Consider the following 20,960-nt stretch of genomic DNA (forward strand, 5'->3'; position numbering starts at 1 on the left):
GAAAAAGAGTAGAATTCTCACATTGGCCTCGGCTCATACAGTGGCCAATCTGCCACTAAGGAACTTTTGGGCGAGGCACGGCCCGTGCATTAGTGTTGGCTAGTCAGTTAGTTGGTCATGCAGATACACTTTGCGTGAGGCAATCATAAGTAGATACCTAATCTTGTGTCTGGCCTGGAACCCTCAAGTAGTTCAGCTGAGTTACCAATTGCCAAAACAGTCGCTGGGCAAGTCACTTGAGGCTCACAACTTAAACTCGGTCTCCTGTTTCTACAGACTGATATCTCACATAGTTGACATCAACATGTCCATTCTTGGATCACAATCAGGTCTCTTCGAACAAGCGTTGTCATCCGATGCAGATGAAAACAATGTCCCAATGCAGCTTCTGGCAGAGACCGTAGACAGACGAAAGGCACAAAACCGCATCGCCCAGAGAAAGCACAGTTAGTCCTCTCCAGTCGTTCCCAGTCAAACCCACTGCTAGACTCTCATTCATGCGTCTTCTTATCATATTAGTATATGAACAAAATAATTGAATCATCATCAATAGGACAGAAGCTCAAAAAACGCATAGAGGAACTGGAGTTGCAACTGGAGTACGCGAACTTCAACTCCCGACCTATCGTTCAAAAAATGTCACTTCACCCTATACCTATGACTGCAGTGTCGTATTCAAATCCAACGGAGGACAATATATTACCCCATATTGGCCACATCGAAGACATCTTTACAAAACCCAGCGGCCAATTGGAAAGCCTTTGGAACCCCCAAGAACACAACTTGTTGTTTGGCGTATCGCCCCCGTTTGGTCACATCAGAATGCCTTTGTCGGGCACAGAGCTGTCACCATTACCGATGCGGAACCTGACAGATGAGAGTTAGTCCACTTAATTCCCTCTACAAATTTGTTTTTTAGGACTAGCCCACTGCTGACGATCATTGTTTCTATTTCAAGCCTCGACCCAGGACAACTCCGTTACCAGGGGTTCCTCCTACGCTTTAGCCCCTCATGCTATAGAGCCACCGACATCTTGTCTCTTAATGACGTCGACAACCGGAGTAAATGGAGATGAAGAGATTCACTCGGTCCCTGCTATGAACCGGAGGCCTTCCTTGCATCCGAATAGTGACCTCCAAGATCTTGAAGACTCAGCTGATCCTCCTTGCTCATGGAACATGGAGCGCAAAGTTGCTTACATTGTTGATTGCGCCAAGGCGGTCGGGTTCCGCGACTTCGACTCAGCGGTTATGACCTATTACACGAACGCCTTTGATATTATGTCCAGAGCCCATGATATACAAAGAGTCAGTCGGATCCGCGGGCTCGGTTCTGTCCTGCGTGCTATTGATACCAGTGCTGAGGCTTGGCCCGAGCACGAAAGCCACGGCTATCGAGCCGAGATCTTTAAAGCTGCCGAGCATCTTTACAGGGCTGAGCTTCAGAGAGCCATTGACGGCGGTGCGCTGATGGTGCTAGAAGAACGAGTCAAGGAAGATGAAATGAATCGGGCGTCGGCGGTTAGGCTTACGTCTCACAAGAGCGAACTTCTATCACAGGTGTGTGCATGCATGTATTCCTTTTCAATTCATAATCCGAAAAAACATAACAGCTGAGCGAAATTGTTTTCCGGAATTTAGCTACCAAACCTTTGGACGTTTCTACTGGAGCTCTCGGAATGCAACCCTCCAACATCCTTCAAGGCACTCCTGCATCACTATTTATCCTATCAGAAAGGCATAGCTACCAACCAAAGAATATAATGGGACTGGCCTCTGTAGTAAAAGCGGCTGAGTGGATGGATATAATTATTTTTTATACATGTCCACAGATCCTGTATTTAAGAGACGATTGTTGCTAGCGCCCGGATCTATAAGCACAGAAATTACAAAAACACAAATGTAAAATAGAACTTGTTGATATTTCTATACGAGGCGTAAATGAAAGTTCTGCAAAAGACTATCCGCTAATGCGTGCCTCTAAAGCTGGCAGGGTTCATATATGCTCGGCTGCCTCGTCTTGGTCATACAATGTGAGAACAGAACAAGACAGTGAAGCTACAGTCTTAGGCCTTCATTACATTCCCATCAGCAAGACGTGCAGCGCAAATACCGTGGCGAGCAGTTATATCGTCATCAGCAGCCTTCACAGCGCAAATTCCATGCTGGGCCTTGATGCCATCTTGAGTAGTACGGGCAGCACAAATGCCGTGATGCGCCCTGACACCGTCTTCCGCAGCTCTGACCGCACAGATACCGTGACGGGCCTTGATGCCTTCCGTTGCCTTCACAGCGCAGATACCATGGCGAGCAGTTATTCCTTCATCAGTGGCCTTGACGGCGCAAATGCCGTGACGAGCCTTCAAGCCATCCTCAGAAGCTCTGACAGCACAGATGCCGTGGTGGGCCTTGAAACCATCGTCGGCTTTTACTGCGCAGATGCCGTGACGAGCTGTCATGCCGTCATCAGCAGCTTTAACAGCACAGATGCCGTGACGAGCGGTTACTCCGTCAACACTGGCCTTTGCGGCGCAGATACCATGATGGGCCTTGAGGCCGTCGTCAGTAGCCTTTACGGCGCAAATGCCATGCTGAGCCTTCAAGCCATCCTCAGCGGATCTGACAGCACAGATACCATGATGAGCGTTGACACCTTCACTGGCCTTTACTGCGCAAATACCGTGACGGGCCTCGACGCCGTTTTCAGCTTTAGCTGCACATATACCATGGTGAGCCTTGAAGCCGTCATTCGCTTTGGCTGCGCAGATACCATGGCGAGCGGTAAACCCGTCATCGGCGGCCTGCACGGCACAGATACCATGTCTAGCTTCGACTCCGTTCTCAGCTTTAGCTGCACAGATTCCATGGCGAGCCGTGACACCATCATCAACACCTTTCGCAGCGCAGATGCCATGGTGGGCAGCCACTTCCTCACCCTCCCTCTTACTAAAGGTCCAGGCGGCTTGGAATGCGTCAAAACCTTGTGGACCAATGACCTTGGAACCGATAAGACCCGTGGATGGGATGACGATGCTGCTGCGGCCGTAGGTCACCTCCATGGTCTCGTTATCCGGGTCACCGGCTTCATACAGACTCACGCCGAGAACCTCGTCAAGGCCTGTTTCTTGCAGCACGCCAATGAGCTCTTTGACAAAAGCGGCTGGGAAGACAGGCCGGTCGACGTTGGGAACATCACGCTGTGGCACGAACTTGAACTCTGTGGGCTTTAGCTCGCCGTCGAAGACGCGCCAGGTATGAGGCAGCACTGAGCCGCCAGTGACGACCTCGTCATCGCCTACAACCCAGGGAGATGAGACTGGGCCAAGCTCGATGATCTTCTCGTTGGGGGCAACGTCGTAGTGTCGGTGGAGGAGACCAACGCCAAACACCTTGTCGACGCCGTGCTTCATGAAGACATCCCTGATGCAGGACTTCATGTGATCCAAGCCATTGAGTTCCTGGAGTCGCTGGGCTGCCACATCGACATCAGTCATGGCATCCACGGCGCGGTGGTCGTATGAAGCGGGAGTGTAAGTCTGGACGGCTGCGGCTGCCATGTTGTAAATGAGAATTGAGAAAATTCTAGTGTGTATTGTTAAAGATGAGAGAAAGGCTTGAGAGATTGAATGTGGTTGAGTTGCTAAGACCTTTGTTCCCTTCTATCGTCTTTATAGGGTTCAACTATCCAAGTGCCTTCTTGTTGGGCAGTGCAGTAGAGGAAGATCACTTCTGGACATGGCGATACAAGCTGGATGCTGCACAGTCATCTTACTCACTCGCTGCATCTACTTTACTCAGGGCTTATGTTTTGGTCCGACGGGATAGCATTTGAAACAAGCATGCATAGTTCGGTCATTGAGACAGGTCGTGACTAAGATGACTATGGCGCTGGGATGGCAAGGAAATCATTGCTGGATCTGGGGCTAATCATTTCCAGATTGGGGCAGGTTATCTTTGCGGGAGTACGGGTTGCCACAACGATCTGTGTGATACGTAACCGAGGTTGCATTCTGCGTCAAGGTGTATGTTTACCCCGTATTCGAGAACGGCGGGTCTGTTTCCTCCTAACAGCCCTGACAACCAAGATTCTGAGGCGATGATACTGGACTGTCCAAGTGTACAAGGGCACTCACTCGATGATCCACGTTATCGCGCAAAGCACAACAATCCCAACAAGCCCCGTTGGCTCAGTGGTAAAGCGTATCACTAGTAAATAGACACGACATGATAAGATCACTGGTTCGATTCCAGTACGGGGCAAAGGATATTTGTTTTTTTTTTAGGACAACTAGAGTAAGTTGCCTAATTTTCTTTTTTACATGTTGGTTTGACATATCCTCTATGGATATCTATCTATTATAGCTTTAAATATCCATCAATTAATCAATTGTGTAGACCACAGGCTTAGTAGCCTTGCAAAAGATAGAGTCCAAGTTAGACGCTAAGCACCAGGGGGGCAAGATTCTGTAGACATGCCGCTAATAAGTAGCACCGCAGCAAGGGCATACAGAACTGAAGCAACAAAGAAGGGCAGGCTCACAGCCATGCCCCCAATGTCCAAGCCTACTGAGAACGACAGTCCTAGGAGTGGCGAGGCACCAATGGTTGATATACCCTCGAACACGGCGATTGCAGTAAACAAAAGTGACAGATGATCTGGATGTACCATGGTCGTGAGGAGAGATCGCAAGGCAGATGAAAAGCCATTGCCAAGCGTGTATCCAAAGAATGCTATTGATTAGTTAGTTGGTATGTCAATACGTAGCTGATCTCGCTGAGACTCCTTTCTTGTACATACCAATTATAAATGCCGGAACAGCAGTCGCGAGGCCCATGCAGAGTGATCCAGCGACGAGGAAGAGAATTGACACTCGAGTCAGCGCCAGATTCGCAGCAGAAGATGTCTTCATTCTGTTAATGAGCCATATATTGACTCGCGGTAGAACCACAGCAAAGAGCAGAATCTGGCCTGCGGCTTGAATCGAGAGCAAGAACGCCGTCTACATAACGAGCATTAGTCAAGCGCAGGAGAGACAAGGGGAGACATTTACCAGCTTCCTGGTCTTGGGGAGCACGTACCTTGGCCAGCGGCCATCCAAATCTCACAGACATGTATTGCAAGATCAATTCCAGCATGGGACGAGCCATCTTTGCTACGACCAATGCAAGGAGGCCGATCAGGAGACTTTTATGGCTGCCTAAAGTACGAACACCGTGTTGGATATTTTGCAAAAGGTGCGATGAAGCTCGCAGAGCCTTGTTCTTTGACGAACTTTGGTCATTTGCTGTTTCCTCGCATTGGCCATTGTCTGATTGGCTTTCTTCTCCCCCTGTCCCCTCTACATGATCATCTGGGGTGTTATGGGGTGATCTTGTGTTGGGGATAAAGCCAAGTACTACGAAGGCAAGAGCCTCAAGTGGGACAGCTGTGAGGAAAGCAAAATGCGGGCCTAATGCCTTCATGAGAACTGCACCGAGCGGTGGCGCAATAAGCTCGGTTATGAGAAGGACGACTTGAACCCAGAAGAAAGCTCGTGTTCTATGAGATGGAGATCAGTGTCCAGCTCAAAGGTACCAAAGAATGTTGTTCCTTGAGCATAAAGAAGCGATGTGAACATACCGTGATGCTTCCGGGATCGCAGCAGCAATGATGGCCATGATCATGGGACTGATGACAGTAGAACCGCCCCCCAGCACCAAGAAGGCCGGTGCTGCATAGACAGCACGGACAGGAAATATCTGGTGAAAGTAAAGCACTGTAAAAGCCCAAATATCTCGGAGGACGAAGCCCAGTAGACTCAGGCCTGTGACCAACCGGCGGCCCTTACTATCGGCCAGGACGCCATATGGAATAGCAAGGATAAGACCTGGGATACCCTCGATCATGCCGAGAATGCCTCTCATCTTGGCAAGAGCACTCTGAATCTCATGGACCTTGCAGAGATGCTCGGGTACGGAGCCATCGCGGCCGATGACGCTTGGGTCAGTGGCGGCGTAGTAGTCGCGGCAGAGACCAAGCTCGAGCATACGCAGCTTTGGGACTTCGCTTAGGAAGTTGGGGACATCCACGAGCAGGATAAAAAGGCTGCAGACATACAGGGCGGACCACTGGGCAAAGTGTCTCTGCCATGCCGTCTGCCACTCATTACCTCTGGTCTTGCTTTGGCTGGAAGGACTTCCGTTGGGAGCATCGCCGTTGAGGTCGGATTGCAAAAGCGGTGTCGACTCGGTGACACCGTGTTGAACGTTTTCCATGGCGTAGACCAGCTACAGAAATGTTGTACAGAACAGAAGGTCAGCAGGGATTGGGGCACGATAGATGCTGGCTCTGCGGAGAGAATCTCTGCTGGTTGTCGGTAGGCAAAGAACAGCTGAGCGTGTTTCGCAAAGATGGGATCAACATTAGGCGAGGTGGTGAAGCCGCGTTGGGAACAGAATAACGAAGCTTTTCATGTGACGTAATATTCTCGTATTCAGCTGCAATGCAATGCAAAGCACAGTAATATGAGTCAAAGCAAAGCAAAGCAAAGCAAAGCAAAGCAAAGCGCAGTTCCTTGTACTTTTACGGCGGGAAGGGAGAAGAGGTTGGCGATCCCTACTACTACAGGGGGGGAGTTAGGGACTTTTGGCAGGATTAGGTGGCGTGTTTGTGCTGTCTTATCTCTCGGAGCAGGGAAGTGCGGTACAGTATAACACAGTGTAGTGTTGGGGCGAGCGGGGGAAAAAGGGCACAGTAGACAAGCATTCAACCAACGTGCAGATGCCCATCAGCTGTGCCGCACAATGCATGCAGTGTCAGTAGATAAAGAATGCACCCGTGATAAACCCCAATTTCCAGGCTGCCAGGGCAAAAATCCTTTTTCTATTTCCCCGCAGACTTGGAATAGCAGCATCAGTCACCAATAACACGAATGGACCATGTCGTCTGTTGGCCCTTGTCTCAATGATGACTCGCTGGGTCCTGCTGTGCGTGGTTGCAGAGGCAACTTTGACTTCACTGTCGCATTTGAGGATGTCGTCTTTGTCATTGTCCCGGCTATTGCTTTCCTTTGCCTTGGACTTTCCCGCATTCTAGGACTTTGTCGTTGCCGTCGCCCAATAGTCGGTGCCTCCGCAATTCAGTGGACCAAGCTGGTATGTATCTTGATCCTCTTCTCTCCGGTCAATGTACCATCACGTCTTGAATATATGTCACTAACAAAGGTTTTCTTTATCATGGTTTAGGTTCTCGCAACAGGTTTGGCTGTATTGCAGCTCTTACTTCTCATCCTGGGACGGAACTTCCCCCAGTTCCTTTCAGGTCCTTTTTTGGCTGCTGCCTCCCTCGCCTTCATCGCAGCTCTGCTTTTCATTCCACTGTCATGGGTTGAGCATTCGCGAGCACCGCGACCATCCACAACTATCATCGCTTACCTGTCCATCACGTTATTGTTTGATGTTGCTCGGACACGGACAGCATGGCTTCTAACTCCATCGGGGCTGGACCCTAACTATGCATCTGTATTGACAGCAGCCACTGTCCTCAAGGCTGCCATGATTTACTTAGAGTCGCAACAGAAAGAGAAATGGCTGGGCTGGGATATGAAGGAGCATAGTCCCGAGGAGACCAGTGGCATTTACAATCTTGGCGTCTTCTTCTGGTTGAACACGTTGTTCATGAAAGGCTATCGTGTCATCCTGACAATGGAGAGTCTGTATCCCCTCGACAAAGCTTTGACGGCTGAGAATCACGACCATCTTGTTGAGAGAGTTCGCAACAATCCCTATAAGGGTCAGAAATACGGTCTGGCACGCCTGTTGCTGCGGATCCTAGCTCTCCAGCTATTGCCACCGATTATTCCTCGTGCAGCACTCCTCGCTGCCAGCATATGTCAACCATTTCTCATCCATGCCCTGTTGCACTACCTACAGAGCGATGACCAAGACCAGAGTCATGGATATGGACTCATTGGCGCGACAGCTCTGACGTACGGCGCCATTGCATTCTCAACCGCATTATACTGGTACTTCCAAGAGCGTTTTGTCATTATGGTACGTGGCATCCTAGTGCTCGCCGTGTACGAGAAGACTACAGAGCTTAGAATGCCCGCGGATGGGGATTTGGGAGCCCTCACATTGATGAGCACCGACGTGGAGCGCATCACGAGAGGCATTCTCGACCTCCATGAATACTGGGCCAACACGATCCAGATCGCTCTGTCTTGCTGGCTACTTCAACGAGAGCTTGGTCCTGCATTTGCTGCTTCCCTTGGTGTGGTAGCCCTCTCAACTCTCACTGCCTTTGGGATAGGCAAACTCCTTGGACCACGTCAAAAAGCATGGATGGAAGCAATCGAAACGAGAGTTGGGGTCACTGCGGCTGCTATTTCGCAGATGAAGCTGGTTAAAATGTCTGGCATGACAAAGCCAATCCAATCTTACGTGCAGAGACTGCGGGTGAGAGAGATTGAAATCGGCGGGCATTGGCGTATGCTCCTCGCTGCAGCAGCCACTGTCTCTCAAGTTCCCATGACTATATCTCCTGTTATTACATTTGCGGTGGCAACCAAGACGCTCAACACTACCTCGATATTTGTTTCTATATCCTACCTTACGCTTCTCGCATCGCCTTTGATGATTCTCTTTCAGAAGATCCCTCAATTCCTCGGGGCCTTGACCTGCCTTGAACGGATCCAGACCTATCTAGAACGCGACTCGAGGTTTGAGTATCGCCGCCTTGATAATGTAATGAGCTCAACCATATCTACGACTTCTTCTTCTCCTTCCGCTAATGACACCAGCGGTATGGACATTGAAATGAAGACTTTAGAGGAGAAAGACACGCCTCACGTCGTAATTAAGGACGGCACCTTTGGGTGGCATGAGAACGTCCCTGTTCTCAAGCATGTTAACGTAACTATTCCAACATCACGCCTCACTGCAGTTGTTGGCCCTGTTGCCAGCGGGAAATCCACATTATGCAAAGCCATTCTCGGCGAGGTCCCCTGTGCGACTGGCTCCACAGTTCTCCTTCGATCTAGAGTCATTGGCTACTGTGATCAACAGCCGTTCTTAACGAATACTACCATCCGAAACAACATCATTGGCAACAATTACTTCGAACATAAGCGATACCAGTCCGTGATAAATGCTACTATGCTCGACCGGGACCTCACGAACCTCCCACAAGGCGATAGTACGGTGATCGGAAGTAGTGGCATTGCCTTGAGCGGTGGACAACGGCAACGAGTGGCAATTGCAAGGGCATTATACCTTGCAGATGCCGACCTGCTGATCTTTGATGACGTCCTCAGCGGCTTAGATGCCAGAACAACGGATCATGTTTTCCAACACGTCTTTGGACGAGATGGCATGCTTCGTCGTCGTGGCGCCACTGTTGTTCTGTGTACACATAACCTTCGACACTTCCAAGCCGCGGACTATACCATCAGGATCGGGAGTAACGGAGACGTATTTGAAGAAGAGCCCTCGGTTCCTGAAAATGTCCTTGTAAATTCTGATCTAGGCTCAGATTTAGAGCCAGCCACGGCCGAAGCACTCGGAAGCACAGAAGAGATGGCACTCACCTGTTCATCACCAACAGTAGCCATGACTGCAGATGAAGCAGAGGCGCGAAAATTGGGTGACGCGAGCGTCTTTGGCTATTACATACGCACAATTGGCTTAATTCCCATTGTCGCCTTCGTTTTCGCTTGTGTATGCAACGGTTTCCTCAACAACTTTCCTCGCATATGGCTCACATTCTGGGCTGACGATGCTGCCCGGCCACAAAGAGGCTTGGTGCAAAAGCACTCACAGACATATTATGTCGGCATTTACGGAATGCTCCAAGTACTTGCTCTGATATCCTTCATGGCTGCTGTCGTGCTTGTTCTAGGCCCTTTCATTCGTCTTAGTGGCTCGGCACTGCACCAGAGGGCGTTGGAGACCGTCATCAACGCACCGTTGCAACTCTTGACAACGTCAGACACCGGCACGATCACCAACTACTTCTCCCAAGATATCACTATCATCGATAATGAGCTCCCTATGGCTGTGGCTAACGTGGTGCTGGACATATTTGGTGTTATCGGAATGGCGGTCCTTATCGCGTCCTCTTCTCCATGGTTGGGACTTACTTATCCGGCTATGATACTCATCTTATGGTTGATACAACGATTTTACCTCCGAACGTCTCGGCAGCTACGACTCTTAGACCTCGAAGCGAAAAGCCCCTTGTATACTCATTTTCTAGATACTTCGAGAGGCATTGCCACCATTCGAGCTCTGGGATGGACTGGAGAGAACATCAAACACAATCACCGACTGCTGAATCAGTCCCAAAGGCCAATGTATCTGCTCTCAATGGTACAGCGCTGGTTGTACCTCACTCTAAACATGGTCGTTGCTGTTACGGCAACGGCTCTCGTGGGCTTGATAACTCAGCTTAGGTCTAGTTCAAGTCTTTCTGGTGCGTCGCTTGTCACGTTGATGACGTTGAGTCAGTCGTTGAGTGACATTGTGCGGTTCTATGCTGCGTTGGAGACTTCTATTGGAGCTGTAGCTCGACTCCGGAACTTTGCTACCAAGACTGGGACAGAACGCATTTCACATGATGATGTACGACCTGATGAACAGTGGCCATTGAAAGGACGCATTGAGGTTCGGGGAGTTTGGGCGACGTATGAGTAAGTTTCCCGCCCGTGCATTCTTAATAAAGTCGGGTTCTCTAATAGGCAATTGTATTATAGTGAAACTTCTCAGGAATACGCGCTGCAGGGAATTGATGTCTCAATTCAAGCAGGCGAGAGAATAGCCTTGTGCGGCCGTACGGGAAGGTTTGTCTCTCAACATTAGACACACTTTCGAAGGACCCTTTGGCTAACTGAAGCGACATGGCAGCGGAAAATCTTCTTTTATTCTTCTTCTCCTCGCCCTTCTGGAGCCTGTGCAAAAAGATGGTGTTGAGTACACATTGTCCATTGACGATGTCCCTCTCTCATCCATAAGTCCACAGTTGCTCCGGGAAAGACTGATAACAGTACCCCAGGATCCAGTATTCTTGCCCACAGGCAGCACATTTATGGAGAATCTAGATCCACTCGGTCTAGCCACGACAGAGCAGTGTCGCCAAGTGTTGCAAGCAATGGACCTCTGGAACATGGTGGAGTCTCAGGGTGGGCTGCGCGGTGTTCTATCAGAATCTTCGCTTAGTCAAGGCCAGAGGCAAGTTTTCAACCTTGCACGAGCAGTGCTTAAGCGGAAAACGACGGGTAGTTCTGTACTCCTCCTAGATGAGTTCACGAGCTCGGTTGATGCTGACACAGAGCGGGACATGCTTTCTATAATCGATAGGGAGTTCGTGGGCTGTACCATCGTTATGGTCGCCCATCGACTGCATATCGTGTCTGACTTTTGCGACAGGGTGCTTGTTCTGGATGGTGGAAGGATTGTTGAGGCTGGTAACCCTCGGACACTGGCTAGAGTTGATGAAACGTGGTTTGCGAGTTTGTTATTAGCTGTAGGATAAAAGGAAAGTTTATACTATAAAGATATTTTAATAGTAACTTAGATAATATTATATAAGTATAAAAAATGGGTTTACAGGAAATAATAAATAATGAAAAAGATATAATACAAAAGGATATACTTGAAATCTCATTAAGTCTTTTTAAGACATTTACTATAAGACAACCTAATAATGTAGGTATATCTAGAACTGCACTCTGACCAACTGTGCTCTGAAGCATGATCAACACGAACGGATATCTCGTGATCTTCGATGGAAAGGCTTTTGCACATTGAGCTCTGACTTAGTTGGCCCGTGCTATCCAAATAGTTCTCAAAGATATAGTCTCGGAAAATACCTGTCCTTTCCTCAAAAGTCATCCCGTTATCCTCGTTTGTGGCCTGTTTGAAGGCACCCAGTTTGCAAATTGGATGATTTGGCAAATGTGAGAACTCCGCCTCGGCACATAAATGAACCCACGGGCTCTGTTCAATACGCTCAAACTTCGTTCGGCCTTGAAGACCGCATACAAGAGCAAAACGATACTCTTGCAGCGGCTTCCCAACTTTAATCATGAATAGATGCAAAAACATGCAGCTACGCAAGCCGCGAGATGCAAAGCTGTCTATGTAATACATAGAACCATATGAAATGCGGCTACCAGATAGGTTTGCCCGAAAATCGTACGGGATGACAGCATGAAGAGTACTGTGGTAGAAAATACTCACAGTTCGATTCTCATGTATAACTTCCATGTCCAAGTCGGACAAAGAGGTTGCGGTGTAAGCGACTTGTTTCATCGCTAGATTGAGGCGCGAAACTCTTGATGTTGAGTAATGGAGGTTGTCAGGCATGACCCGGACATATGTGGATCCAATTTTGCGTAGATAAATTCCAACCCATCTAGGGACATTTTCTGTGCGTTCGCTCCGTTCCAAGCAATCTAATCCCAGGACTAGGTCATTATCTGACAATAAGTCGCTTGGTTTCGTATTAGCCACGCCAAGATGCCTGTCGAACCGGAGTCCTCTATTAGTCAAGGTAAACTCTGTCTCAACGTCTAACTTCTCTTCGAGGGTTAGTAATTTGCCGCAATATCGGAATTCGCTTGGGGAATGAGCCAAGATAGCACGAAGCTGTCCATTCTGTCCCGAAGAAGAGGTATCTTGCTGCCAAGCAAACAAAGTGAGGTCGTTCGTTGAGCGGATAATCTCCTCTTGTAACCGAATGAAGGCCTTAGGCCCTTCCCCATACAGCAGAGGCATATTGACATCAAAGATTCCAAGGAGACAGTAGGCAAGATCCTCAACCCTCTTCGTGCTGCGATGCGCAGCCCACGAGAATTTCCTTCCAACATGGATGGTTGACAGCGCCTCCACACTTCTCAAAACCACAGAGTCAATACCCGTAACCTCTGCTAGAGTGTCACATAAAGTCTTTTTCGTTCCTATTGGCTCCCAGCTTCGGTCTAAGAAAGTAACCTTTGATGGTGCTATCAGCTCTTGGAGCGTCCAGCCTCTCTGAAACCACTTATATCTAGCCAGTTCCTGGGCCATGGAGGCATTGCGGATAGGGGGGGCCGTCGGCGATTCATCCACGTATGTGGATAGATAGACAAAGCAGATCCATGAATCTCGATACCAAGAGAACATGGAATTTATTGCCTCGCTTAATTCCGCGCTGCTCGTCTTGTCGATGCAGCACGTGTCTATCCAGGCGTACTGCAACTGCATCCTTCTTGCAAGCTCGCATGTTTTCTCAATTTTCTGCCAACCAGGTTTTTCTTGGTAGCACGGAAGGTGTGCCATGTCATAGAAAGTGACCTCGTCATCGTCGCCTCCCCACGTGTGTGAGAGGATCGCATATTTGACGCCAGCTGAGCTGTGAAACGCTTTGAGCTCAAAAGTAGCAGTATCAAGAAGCCACATGGTTGCATAGTGTGGAGATAAAGTCAACTCAGCTTGATGATGGTATTGTTAAGGAACTCTTCCTCTGAGAAGCCTCGGCACTTGAGCACTAAGCGCTGTGACTATTGGGCCTCCATATAACGCGTCGAAGTGATATGCGTGTGTGCCCGAGTCCAACCACCCATTAATTGGTTTGGGCTTTGATTGGACATTGTTTGGGCAGCTAAAGGCTGAATCTTGGCCACTTGGGCTTTCTAGACCACTGGCTGCCCGTACTCGCGATTTACAGGTAATAGAGCCAATGAAATGCTACACTTGCTGCAGACGCCACAATGCACTGCCCGGATAAACAATCACAGGAAGTTGACAGTCAGGCAGACACCTGCAGCGTAATGCGGGGTTTTGTATTTTCGTTCCTTACTCAACAGTTATCTGACAATGATCTTGGCCTCAAGAATGTAAATGGTGTCGTCTCTCTACTCTGTTTTAGTTGAATCCCTATCAGCGTAGCCTTAAACAATCAAAACTCGTGGATTTATTTTTGCCGTCATTGCATAACGCTATTTAACAATATTTCACAAATGGGCTGTACATTGTCTTTGGTCTCCTCCAGGAAGGTTGGGGAAAAGCCTTCGGTCAACCATGGGCCTATGACCCATTCACAACATGACGTATTCAGGGATACCAACAACGGCATCGACAGCAATGGTGATGCCAATGTTAATTTCATTGCCACTTCGGGTATGTCCAGCAAATACCAAGACCTCTCAAACACGACACGGCACGACAGTAACAATTCAAGAACACGGTAATAACGCAGGCGCCAAGTCTGAGTTGACCACAGGCCTCGGCGAGAGACTTCTTCAAGTCATGATAAATTTTGGTGTGAATCATGGGCGTTATGTACCATGTAATAAGTTTGATCTTTTGATCACTGAGGGCACGGTTAAATCAGAATTAATCCGAGCAGGCATGCAAAGCGAGATCACGACACACCTTATACGATATATCTTGGACCATGCGAAAAAGATATTTGCTGTGTTGGTGATGATTGATGAACCTCAGTGGATTAAAGAACTTGTTATTGAAGGAATGCAAGATACGGACCTTCCTATCGGTACTGAAGCTATTATCAGAGATGAACAGGTACATCACATTGTGTGTTCATTTTACCCTGACTCCGAAACCCTGGATAAGCGTCACAGCTGGGCAACTTTACAGGGCAAGAGGCTCCTTGCAGTTGATAGGTTTTGCTCTTATCAGTGGCGCTTCCTAGCACCGGTGTTCACTAGTGGCAGTTACAAGTACTTCCTGCATCCAGATTGCCCTTTGCCCTTCATCCACCTAGAGCCAAAGGCGGGTGTGACCAAGTTCAGCCATCACAGCAAAGTATTCAAAGTCTATATCCACAAGGCACATGTGCAGTGGGTAAGTCAAGAGATATTCTGCAATTTCCCTGATGAGAACAGCTAAAATAAATATGATAAGGGCAACCACGACGGAGGATATTTCGCCGTAAAAGAATTGCATTTGGACGATTCGAACGACTATAGTGCTGAGGCTAGCACTCTAGAAAAGCTTAGCAGACTTGAACATCAGCACTTGATCAGGTGCCTTGCGACATATCAACAAGGTGGAAAGTATTGCTTTCTTTTCGAATGGGCTGAAGGGGGAAACCTTCGCCAATTCTGGGCGAATCGAGATGGTCTAACGCGAAATATCGACCTCGTTGGATGGGCATTTTTACAGATGAAAGGTCTAGTCGATGGTCTAAATTTCCTTCACAACTTCAGTAGCCGAGAGAACTGTCGGCATGGAGATCTCAAGCCTGAGAACATTCTCCGGTTTCTGGATGCAGATGCCTCTGGGCTTGGCCGGCTGGTCATGTCTGATCTCGGGTCTGCTACCTTCCACGCTGAAGCAACCCGGTCTAGAGGGCGTGGTACTGGTGCAGGATACGGCACTATCAGGTATGAGCCTCCAGAGGCACGGACTGAGAAGATGAAGCCGAGATCACGTCGATACGATGTGTGGTCCATGGGCTGCATCTTCTTAGAGTTTTTGATTTGGTTGATGTACAGCTGGGACGATCTTGACTGGTTCAATCAGGAAGTGGACCGATATTGGCTAGACGATGGCTCCGGCGCTCGTGTGCATCCTGGCGTTACGAAATGCATCGAGCAAATGCAGAGCGACCCCCGGTGCCAGGGAGATACTGCTCTTGCTGATCTCTTAGAGGCAATCAAGCGTCGACTTCTGGTACCAGAGCATGGTAAGGCGGAGAGTGAGTTCGCAAACGAAGAAACAGCAACCTTGAGGTCCCTATCGATCCACAGCCAGGCGGACGGCAAACTGGAGCTTGTCGGAGATCAGGTTCGAGCGAATGCAAAAGAGCTAAACGAAATCATGGGTCAGATAATTAGAAAGATGCAGCGGTTACCCTCCTACACTTTTGAGGGGCTCAACTGGGAAACCGCTCGATGGACATTTCCGTTAAGGCGGGAAGGACAAGGTTGGCGGTACCAAGACACCGCATCGTTTGGATTCTTGGATACGGTAGTGGTGAGGGAACCGCATCGACGCATATATATACCTTCCAATGAAGAGGAAGAATCTAGCAGATGTGAAGATTAGGGTCTTTTAAATCTGTAGAGTGGGAAGACATCAGCACTGGTATGGAGACTTACCTAATCAGATGAGAAATAAGTCAAGTAATTACGGCACATAAGGCATTTTAAAATTGTTAAATATATAATCTAAATATTACTTCGTCGCTCAAAACGAGATAGACAAGTAATATACACTGCATAAATCCCGGTCAGCCTTCCTAAATACAATAGTCTACTCAGTCATACGAAAAAAAAGGGCAGTCAAGGATTTATCATCAGTCATGATGTCTCCTCGTTTTTCGGGGTGAGGCTCGGTGATTTGGTAGTTGGAACCCTGCTACAACAAACCCAACTGTCAATGATTGACTGCAAGCCACCTACGTCTTTCTCATTTATCAGTTAACTTCCTTTCTAACACATCTGCCGAACAATTGTTTGGTGCATCTATCATAAACAGAAACGTGCTGAAGCCGACAGCGCGAATCAAGGACAAGTCCACAGCAACGTGTTCGGTACACAACAGTGATCATGCAACTGTGTTTGCTTTCTGAGTTATTCGGCAACTCATTGCTTATCCTCTGGTTCTTTTTTCTCTGGTTCCTTTTTCTCTGGTTCCTTTTCCTCTTGTTTCTTTTCCTCTGCCTGAAATGCCTTTATAGCAGCAATTGCAGCTACAGATGTCATGCTGTTGCTCAGTGTCTGGTACTGAAGATTATCAGATGAATCCATCCATTCCAGGTACCAAGCGACAGCGAAATCCTGTCCTCCTGTGGTATCACCAAGTGCACTGCCTTTAATACCCCAATTCAAAACCAAGCATTTGACGCAAATCTTAGCTTCTCCGACTGGGATGTTCGTCCATACCACTTTCTGCACGTTATTTACCCGATCAGGCACAGTGTCTGTATCCGACTTATTCCCATACCTGACTTGCCCGCCTGCCTTGACGTTCATAGCCACTTTGTTCACCAAGGACCCGGAGTTGAGTACGCTCGGGGCGTCAGTGTAGCACATGGTAACTGTTAGTTTGGGTACCAGTGTACCAAGAGATGTGCCGTCAGTAGAGGGTGCAGTAGGGATATCGATGATGATCTCCTTTAGTACACCCAGTGGCAGTGCAGCCGCGGCCGGGTCACTCGGAGGATAGACTCCGCCATAATCCCCATGACTGCTTGGGATACAGAGCAGCGACTTAGCTTGATTTATACGGCCGAAGCCCTGCTGGTATGATGGTGTCTGTGAGATAGCTACTGCTGCTTCCGGGAGGAATGTCTCTGGAGTTGTTGGCGGGAGAGTGATGGGCCTTTTCCCTATCATGCGCTGAGTTACTCTGGCTGTCGTCATATCAGTTGTTCCATTGACCAGAATAGCTTTAATCAGTGCTGATGTTATGGATATTCGTGCGATACTTAGTGCTTTACGTATCACAGCACAACTGCCCGCCACGAGCGGCGTAGCCATGCTAGTGCCTTGTTGGAAGATGAATAGATCGTTTGGCGACGTGTTGTCCGGCGGAGTTCCGAGATAATCGAATGGCTTGCCTGCTCCATCTCCAACTTGTGTAGCTTGCCTAGACTTGGCAGAGTAGATACAAGCTCCAGGAGCGACGACATCTGGCTTGATGCGACTGTTGCTTCCTGTATCCAACGAGTTTTTTGTTGGTCCCACGCTACTGAAGAATCCCATGCGATTTGTGTTCCCTCGAGGCTGTCCCACGGTATATCGACTGACGGGTGCTCGAGCAGGGTTATAGTCGAGGGGATGGGAGGGCTCGCAAGCACCAACAGTGATACAGTTTTTGCAGGACGCCTGAGCTCCGATTTGTCCTCCAGGCGTTGCATAACGACCATCATTTCCAGCGGCAAATAGAATGGTAAAGTCGCGGTTGTCCCATGCTGCCTTGTCAACGGCCACTGATTCCACAGTGTAGCCGTTCTGCTCCACGTTGGTTCCAACTTTCCTTAGAGGGGTGCCCCATGAATTCGTATGCACAGTAGCCCCTATGTCCTTTGCTTCCTTGATAACCGTCTCGAAACTTTGATCAGCTGGATACTTGATCTTGGTGCCATTCTTCTCAAATAGTACTTGGCAGTATAGCTTTGCCTTGGGAGCTGTACCCATGATAGGTGCCTGTACACCCGGGGAGTTCCAGTTACCAGCAACACTGCCTGCTACGTGGGTTCCATGGGCATTCAAGTCTGTGACATCGCCAGGGTCCAACTGTCGCCAACTCTTGGCGACTGCTCTGGAACCAGTGCTGCTTGATCCGACTGATGCGAAAGCTGGATGGTCGGCATCGAAGCCCATATCAGCTACCGCCACGATCTCACCTTCACACTCATATTCATTCTCAGATTTGAACATGGCTGCGGCTGCTTGGGCATCCAGAATATTAATATCCCCACGAGCAGTCCAATTGAAGGCAACATCTTCCTGGGCCTCGCTGATGAATCGAACTTGATCGAATTTGGCTACTATGTCGAGCTCCTCAGGCTTCAAGTATCCCCGAAGGTAGCCGGTCTGTGGTACAAAGTCGGCAGCATCCACGTGGAGGCGATCAGCGATCTTCTGCGCGAGAGCTCTCAGATCTTCAGGTGAGCTGCAATCATCATGGGGCGTGATATACACCTCGTGTCGCTCCTCGTCTGGTGATTTTGAGCCACCAGCCTTGAGCGCATCTTCAACCACATACTCTGGGTGGTACGGGTTAATGAAATGCAGGAATGGTAGCGATCGGAGTTCCTGCAGCTCGTGCGGATCGTATTTACAAAAGTATGTATTGCCAGAAATGACTTGTTGGATGCCTACCCCAAGCACCCTTAGCTGTTCTCTCTGCGAATCGTCTAGAGGAGAAAAAGACTGCAGTATGAGATAGTTTGTATGCGAGGCGTCGGGGCAGAAGTGAGCTCCGCCTTCTCGTTGAGCCCTGTGATGAACCACGTTACCATTGCTACAAAGATCAGCTTGAGGTTCGGGCCACAGATTTCCAGATGAACAACTCACATGGTTATTGTTACTGGATCCATCTGTAGGAATATTGGAATGTATAGAAAGATATGGGACTTGTTAAATGATCAAGAGTTGCAACTTTCTAGGTTTGAGATTATGTGTAGGGTATCTGCTAGCTGCGTTCCTCCATCGCAGAAATGGCTTGATTATTTCTACAGTTCAGGTGGAATGTGATTGGCCTGGAGTTATCCTAGCTTGTGTGTGTCACTAGTCCGGATTAAATGTTCCCGGCATTTCGTGGCTGGGCTATAGTTTGGATTAGTGCTGACTGTGATCAGCAATGACACTGTGATCACATGCGCTTCTTGCAGCAACTTAGTGTGATGTTTGCCAATTTATCACTTGGAAGGCACTCCATCTCTGGTATAGAGTATCGACATTTAGACTCAGCTGAAACTGTATGGATTAAGGAGGTAGGTATAGGAAATAAATGCCACTTGCCTAGTAGTCTTACATAAAACACTTAGCTGATAAAAGGTGAGAGAGACATCTTTGTCAGACTGAAGTGAAATAAACAGTACAATAATTAATATTGACAATATAAGCCGTCCATTCTAGCCAGCAACTCAACAGAAAGAAATATAATGAGTTTATTATGCAAATGTTGAAAGCAGCCATGGAAATATTGGCAACTCAAATTCCTAAATCAAGACGGAATTGGAATGCTGCAACAAATCCTCTCTGATGCTCACAGTTATACATACCATCGAGGCAGTCGCCAAGTCAAGGCCACTATAGTCCCCGTGGCAATAGTGAAGCCCCAAGCGAGCGTCGCGTACACGCTCAGCGCTTTCCCTTGGTACCAAGGACCGTGGCCGCCGTTCACATCACTCTCATCACTGCCTCCCGATCCCTGGCTTGATGCGAAATCAGACTGATTGGGGAGCGATACTATGAAGCCCAATATGGCATAGAATTGTGAGATGACAGCTGTTGCAAAGCCAACAAATAAAAAGACCAGTGTGACAAGGGCGAGGATAGGCATGGTTCTGTTATTGTTGCTTCCGTGACCCGACTCATGCTTGTGTCGGTGCGTGGAGACAGATCGCAGCAAGCTCAACAATACCAGCGCCGTGGTTGCCAGGAACCCGATCCCGATGAAGACAGTGCTGGCGATGGCATAGTTACCCGCGAGATGGATTTGCTGGCACGAGCGTTGATCTCCAATGGTCGTGGCTTTGTCCGAGCCCGTCGAGTTATAAAGCTCGCAGCTGGTCTTGTTGTGTCCGTAGGGTTTAAAGTGGTCGCAATGCACGTGGTGGGTCGGTGGTTCATCAGAATTGGTGCTGTTGACCTGTTTTGCAGTGCATATGATGAATGGAGAACGGTAGAGTGTGTAGATGGGCTTTTCCCAGTATTGAGGAGCGAAATCTGTGTCGTAGTTGTCGCGTATGGCCCATTCGCGCGACGTGATGGTGATTACTGAGAACACAAATGCGACAATCGCAAACGCCAGCCCTATCAGAGGGGGTCCAAAATGCTTTACGCGGGACATTGTTTTGGGGCGGTATGGTTCAACAATTATCAAGATTCTTGGTTTTTGTCAGTGCTGTATATGTGTAGGTAATTCAGTGGCACGACACAGAAGCACAGCAAAAAGCAGTGTCTTTTTGCTTAGGTGGTCTTTTTCAGGAGAGATTAATCCTTGAGCTACTGCGTCAAACTTCCAAGTACAACAAAGTCACTCTCCTAGCGTGGTACGAAGATGTAAGAGGAAACGGCTGAAAGTGGCGTGCGCGTAATCCCGACCGATGACAAGTACGGTATAGTTAGGACCGGTCTGGAATGCTTGACTAAATGGTCAGCCCGTCTGCCGTAGTTAGTGTCGGGTACACGGCACTAAATGGTTGGAATCCGAAAAACAAGGATCCATCTCCTCACTCTGCTCAGCTGGCCCCATCTCACTAATCTAGGTAGGCCACTACTGAGTAGAAAACACCGTAACAT

General features: G+C 48.6%; 9 protein-coding genes and 1 non-coding gene across 10 annotated transcripts; 5 read left to right on the forward strand and 5 right to left on the reverse strand.

The window, feature by feature from the left end:
- The first annotated feature begins 59 nt into the window (after positions 1-59).
- On the forward strand, positions 60-1,912 carry BKA55DRAFT_584218 (uncharacterized protein). The gene is made up of 3 exons (XM_046194288.1): positions 60-446; positions 554-880; positions 959-1,912. Exons 1-3 carry the CDS (start codon positions 305-307, stop codon positions 1,615-1,617), a joined length of 1,128 nt encoding a protein of 375 aa, XP_046042578.1. The 5' UTR covers positions 60-304; the 3' UTR covers positions 1,618-1,912.
- BKA55DRAFT_584220 (uncharacterized protein) lies at positions 1,913-3,761 on the reverse strand. Its single transcript, XM_046194289.1, has one exon. The coding sequence runs from the start codon at positions 3,555-3,557 to the stop codon at positions 2,067-2,069; it is 1,491 nt and encodes a 496-aa protein (XP_046042579.1). The 5' UTR covers positions 3,558-3,761; the 3' UTR covers positions 1,913-2,066.
- A 415-nt stretch (positions 3,762-4,176) lies between these two features.
- Positions 4,177-4,260, forward strand: BKA55DRAFT_t291. Its single transcript has one exon. It is a non-coding gene; the product is annotated as a tRNA-Thr (tRNA).
- A 181-nt stretch (positions 4,261-4,441) lies between these two features.
- On the reverse strand, positions 4,442-6,255 carry BKA55DRAFT_527258 (major facilitator superfamily domain-containing protein; the record flags this gene model as incomplete). The annotated part of the gene is made up of 5 exons (XM_046188914.1): positions 4,442-4,731; positions 4,799-5,000; positions 5,080-5,292; positions 5,344-5,539; positions 5,621-6,255. 5 exons carry the CDS (start codon positions 6,253-6,255, stop codon positions 4,442-4,444), a joined length of 1,536 nt encoding a protein of 511 aa, XP_046042580.1.
- A 593-nt stretch (positions 6,256-6,848) lies between these two features.
- BKA55DRAFT_584225 (P-loop containing nucleoside triphosphate hydrolase protein) lies at positions 6,849-11,622 on the forward strand. Its single transcript, XM_046194290.1, has 4 exons — positions 6,849-7,134; positions 7,225-10,667; positions 10,731-10,817; positions 10,882-11,622. Exons 1-4 carry the CDS (start codon positions 6,919-6,921, stop codon positions 11,507-11,509), a joined length of 4,374 nt encoding a protein of 1,457 aa, XP_046042581.1. The 5' UTR covers positions 6,849-6,918; the 3' UTR covers positions 11,510-11,622.
- Position 11,623: 1 nt separating this feature from the next.
- Positions 11,624-13,485, reverse strand: BKA55DRAFT_584227 (heterokaryon incompatibility protein-domain-containing protein). The gene has a single exon (XM_046194291.1). The coding sequence runs from the start codon at positions 13,414-13,416 to the stop codon at positions 11,641-11,643; it is 1,776 nt and encodes a 591-aa protein (XP_046042582.1). The 5' UTR covers positions 13,417-13,485; the 3' UTR covers positions 11,624-11,640.
- Positions 13,486-13,801: 316 nt separating this feature from the next.
- Positions 13,802-15,006, forward strand: BKA55DRAFT_212662 (uncharacterized protein). Its single transcript, XM_046185169.1, has 2 exons — positions 13,802-14,136; positions 14,198-15,006. Exons 1-2 carry the CDS (start codon positions 13,977-13,979, stop codon positions 14,866-14,868), a joined length of 831 nt encoding a protein of 276 aa, XP_046042583.1. The 5' UTR covers positions 13,802-13,976; the 3' UTR covers positions 14,869-15,006.
- On the forward strand, positions 14,914-15,657 carry BKA55DRAFT_474623 (kinase-like domain-containing protein; the record flags this gene model as incomplete). Its single annotated transcript, XM_046186161.1, has 1 exon — positions 14,914-15,657. A coding segment is annotated over one exon (744 nt), but the record flags the coding sequence as incomplete, so codon positions are not given.
- A 500-nt stretch (positions 15,658-16,157) lies between these two features.
- Positions 16,158-19,138, reverse strand: BKA55DRAFT_584229 (peptidase S8/S53 domain-containing protein). The gene is made up of 2 exons (XM_046194292.1): positions 19,008-19,138; positions 16,158-18,954 (listed from the first exon to the last, which is right to left on the reverse strand). The coding sequence occupies exons 1-2, from the start codon at positions 19,028-19,030 to the stop codon at positions 16,569-16,571; spliced, it is 2,409 nt and encodes an 802-aa protein (XP_046042585.1). The 5' UTR covers positions 19,031-19,138; the 3' UTR covers positions 16,158-16,568.
- A 227-nt stretch (positions 19,139-19,365) lies between these two features.
- On the reverse strand, positions 19,366-20,643 carry BKA55DRAFT_584230 (uncharacterized protein). The gene has a single exon (XM_046194293.1). The coding sequence runs from the start codon at positions 20,506-20,508 to the stop codon at positions 19,708-19,710; it is 801 nt and encodes a 266-aa protein (XP_046042586.1). The 5' UTR covers positions 20,509-20,643; the 3' UTR covers positions 19,366-19,707.
- Positions 20,644-20,960: the final 317 nt, after the last annotated feature.

This window comes from Fusarium redolens (assembly GCF_020744475.1).
Source record: "Fusarium redolens strain MPI-CAGE-AT-0023 chromosome Unknown BKA55scaffold_25, whole genome shotgun sequence".
In the NCBI taxonomy this organism is placed as follows: domain Eukaryota; kingdom Fungi; phylum Ascomycota; class Sordariomycetes; order Hypocreales; family Nectriaceae; genus Fusarium; species Fusarium redolens.

Excerpts from the sequence above, each read along its gene's own strand:
- BKA55DRAFT_584218 (XM_046194288.1), top strand. The coding sequence starts at position 305 with ATGTCCATTCTTGGATCACAATCAGGTCTCTTCGAACAAGCGTTGTCA. Across the intron at positions 447-553 it reads CATCGCCCAGAGAAAGCACA|GACAGAAGCTCAAAAAACGC; the intron begins GTTAGTCCTCTC and ends CATCATCAATAG. Across the intron at positions 881-958 it reads GCGGAACCTGACAGATGAGA|CCTCGACCCAGGACAACTCC; the intron begins GTTAGTCCACTT and ends TTCTATTTCAAG.
- BKA55DRAFT_584220 (XM_046194289.1), bottom strand. The coding sequence starts at position 3,557 with ATGGCAGCCGCAGCCGTCCAGACTTACACTCCCGCTTCATACGACCAC.
- BKA55DRAFT_584225 (XM_046194290.1), top strand. The coding sequence starts at position 6,919 with ATGTCGTCTGTTGGCCCTTGTCTCAATGATGACTCGCTGGGTCCTGCT. Across the intron at positions 7,135-7,224 it reads CAATTCAGTGGACCAAGCTG|GTTCTCGCAACAGGTTTGGC; the intron begins GTATGTATCTTG and ends ATCATGGTTTAG. Across the intron at positions 10,818-10,881 it reads TTGTGCGGCCGTACGGGAAG|CGGAAAATCTTCTTTTATTC; the intron begins GTTTGTCTCTCA and ends GCGACATGGCAG.
- BKA55DRAFT_584227 (XM_046194291.1), bottom strand. The coding sequence starts at position 13,416 with ATGTGGCTTCTTGATACTGCTACTTTTGAGCTCAAAGCGTTTCACAGC.
- BKA55DRAFT_212662 (XM_046185169.1), top strand. The coding sequence starts at position 13,977 with ATGGGCTGTACATTGTCTTTGGTCTCCTCCAGGAAGGTTGGGGAAAAG. Across the intron at positions 14,137-14,197 it reads TAATTTCATTGCCACTTCGG|AACACGGTAATAACGCAGGC; the intron begins GTATGTCCAGCA and ends TAACAATTCAAG.
- BKA55DRAFT_584229 (XM_046194292.1), bottom strand. The coding sequence starts at position 19,030 with ATGGATCCAGTAACAATAACCAT. Across the intron at positions 18,955-19,007 it reads GATCCAGTAACAATAACCAT|CAATGGTAACGTGGTTCATC; the intron begins GTGAGTTGTTCA and ends TGATCTTTGTAG.
- BKA55DRAFT_584230 (XM_046194293.1), bottom strand. The coding sequence starts at position 20,508 with ATGTCCCGCGTAAAGCATTTTGGACCCCCTCTGATAGGGCTGGCGTTT.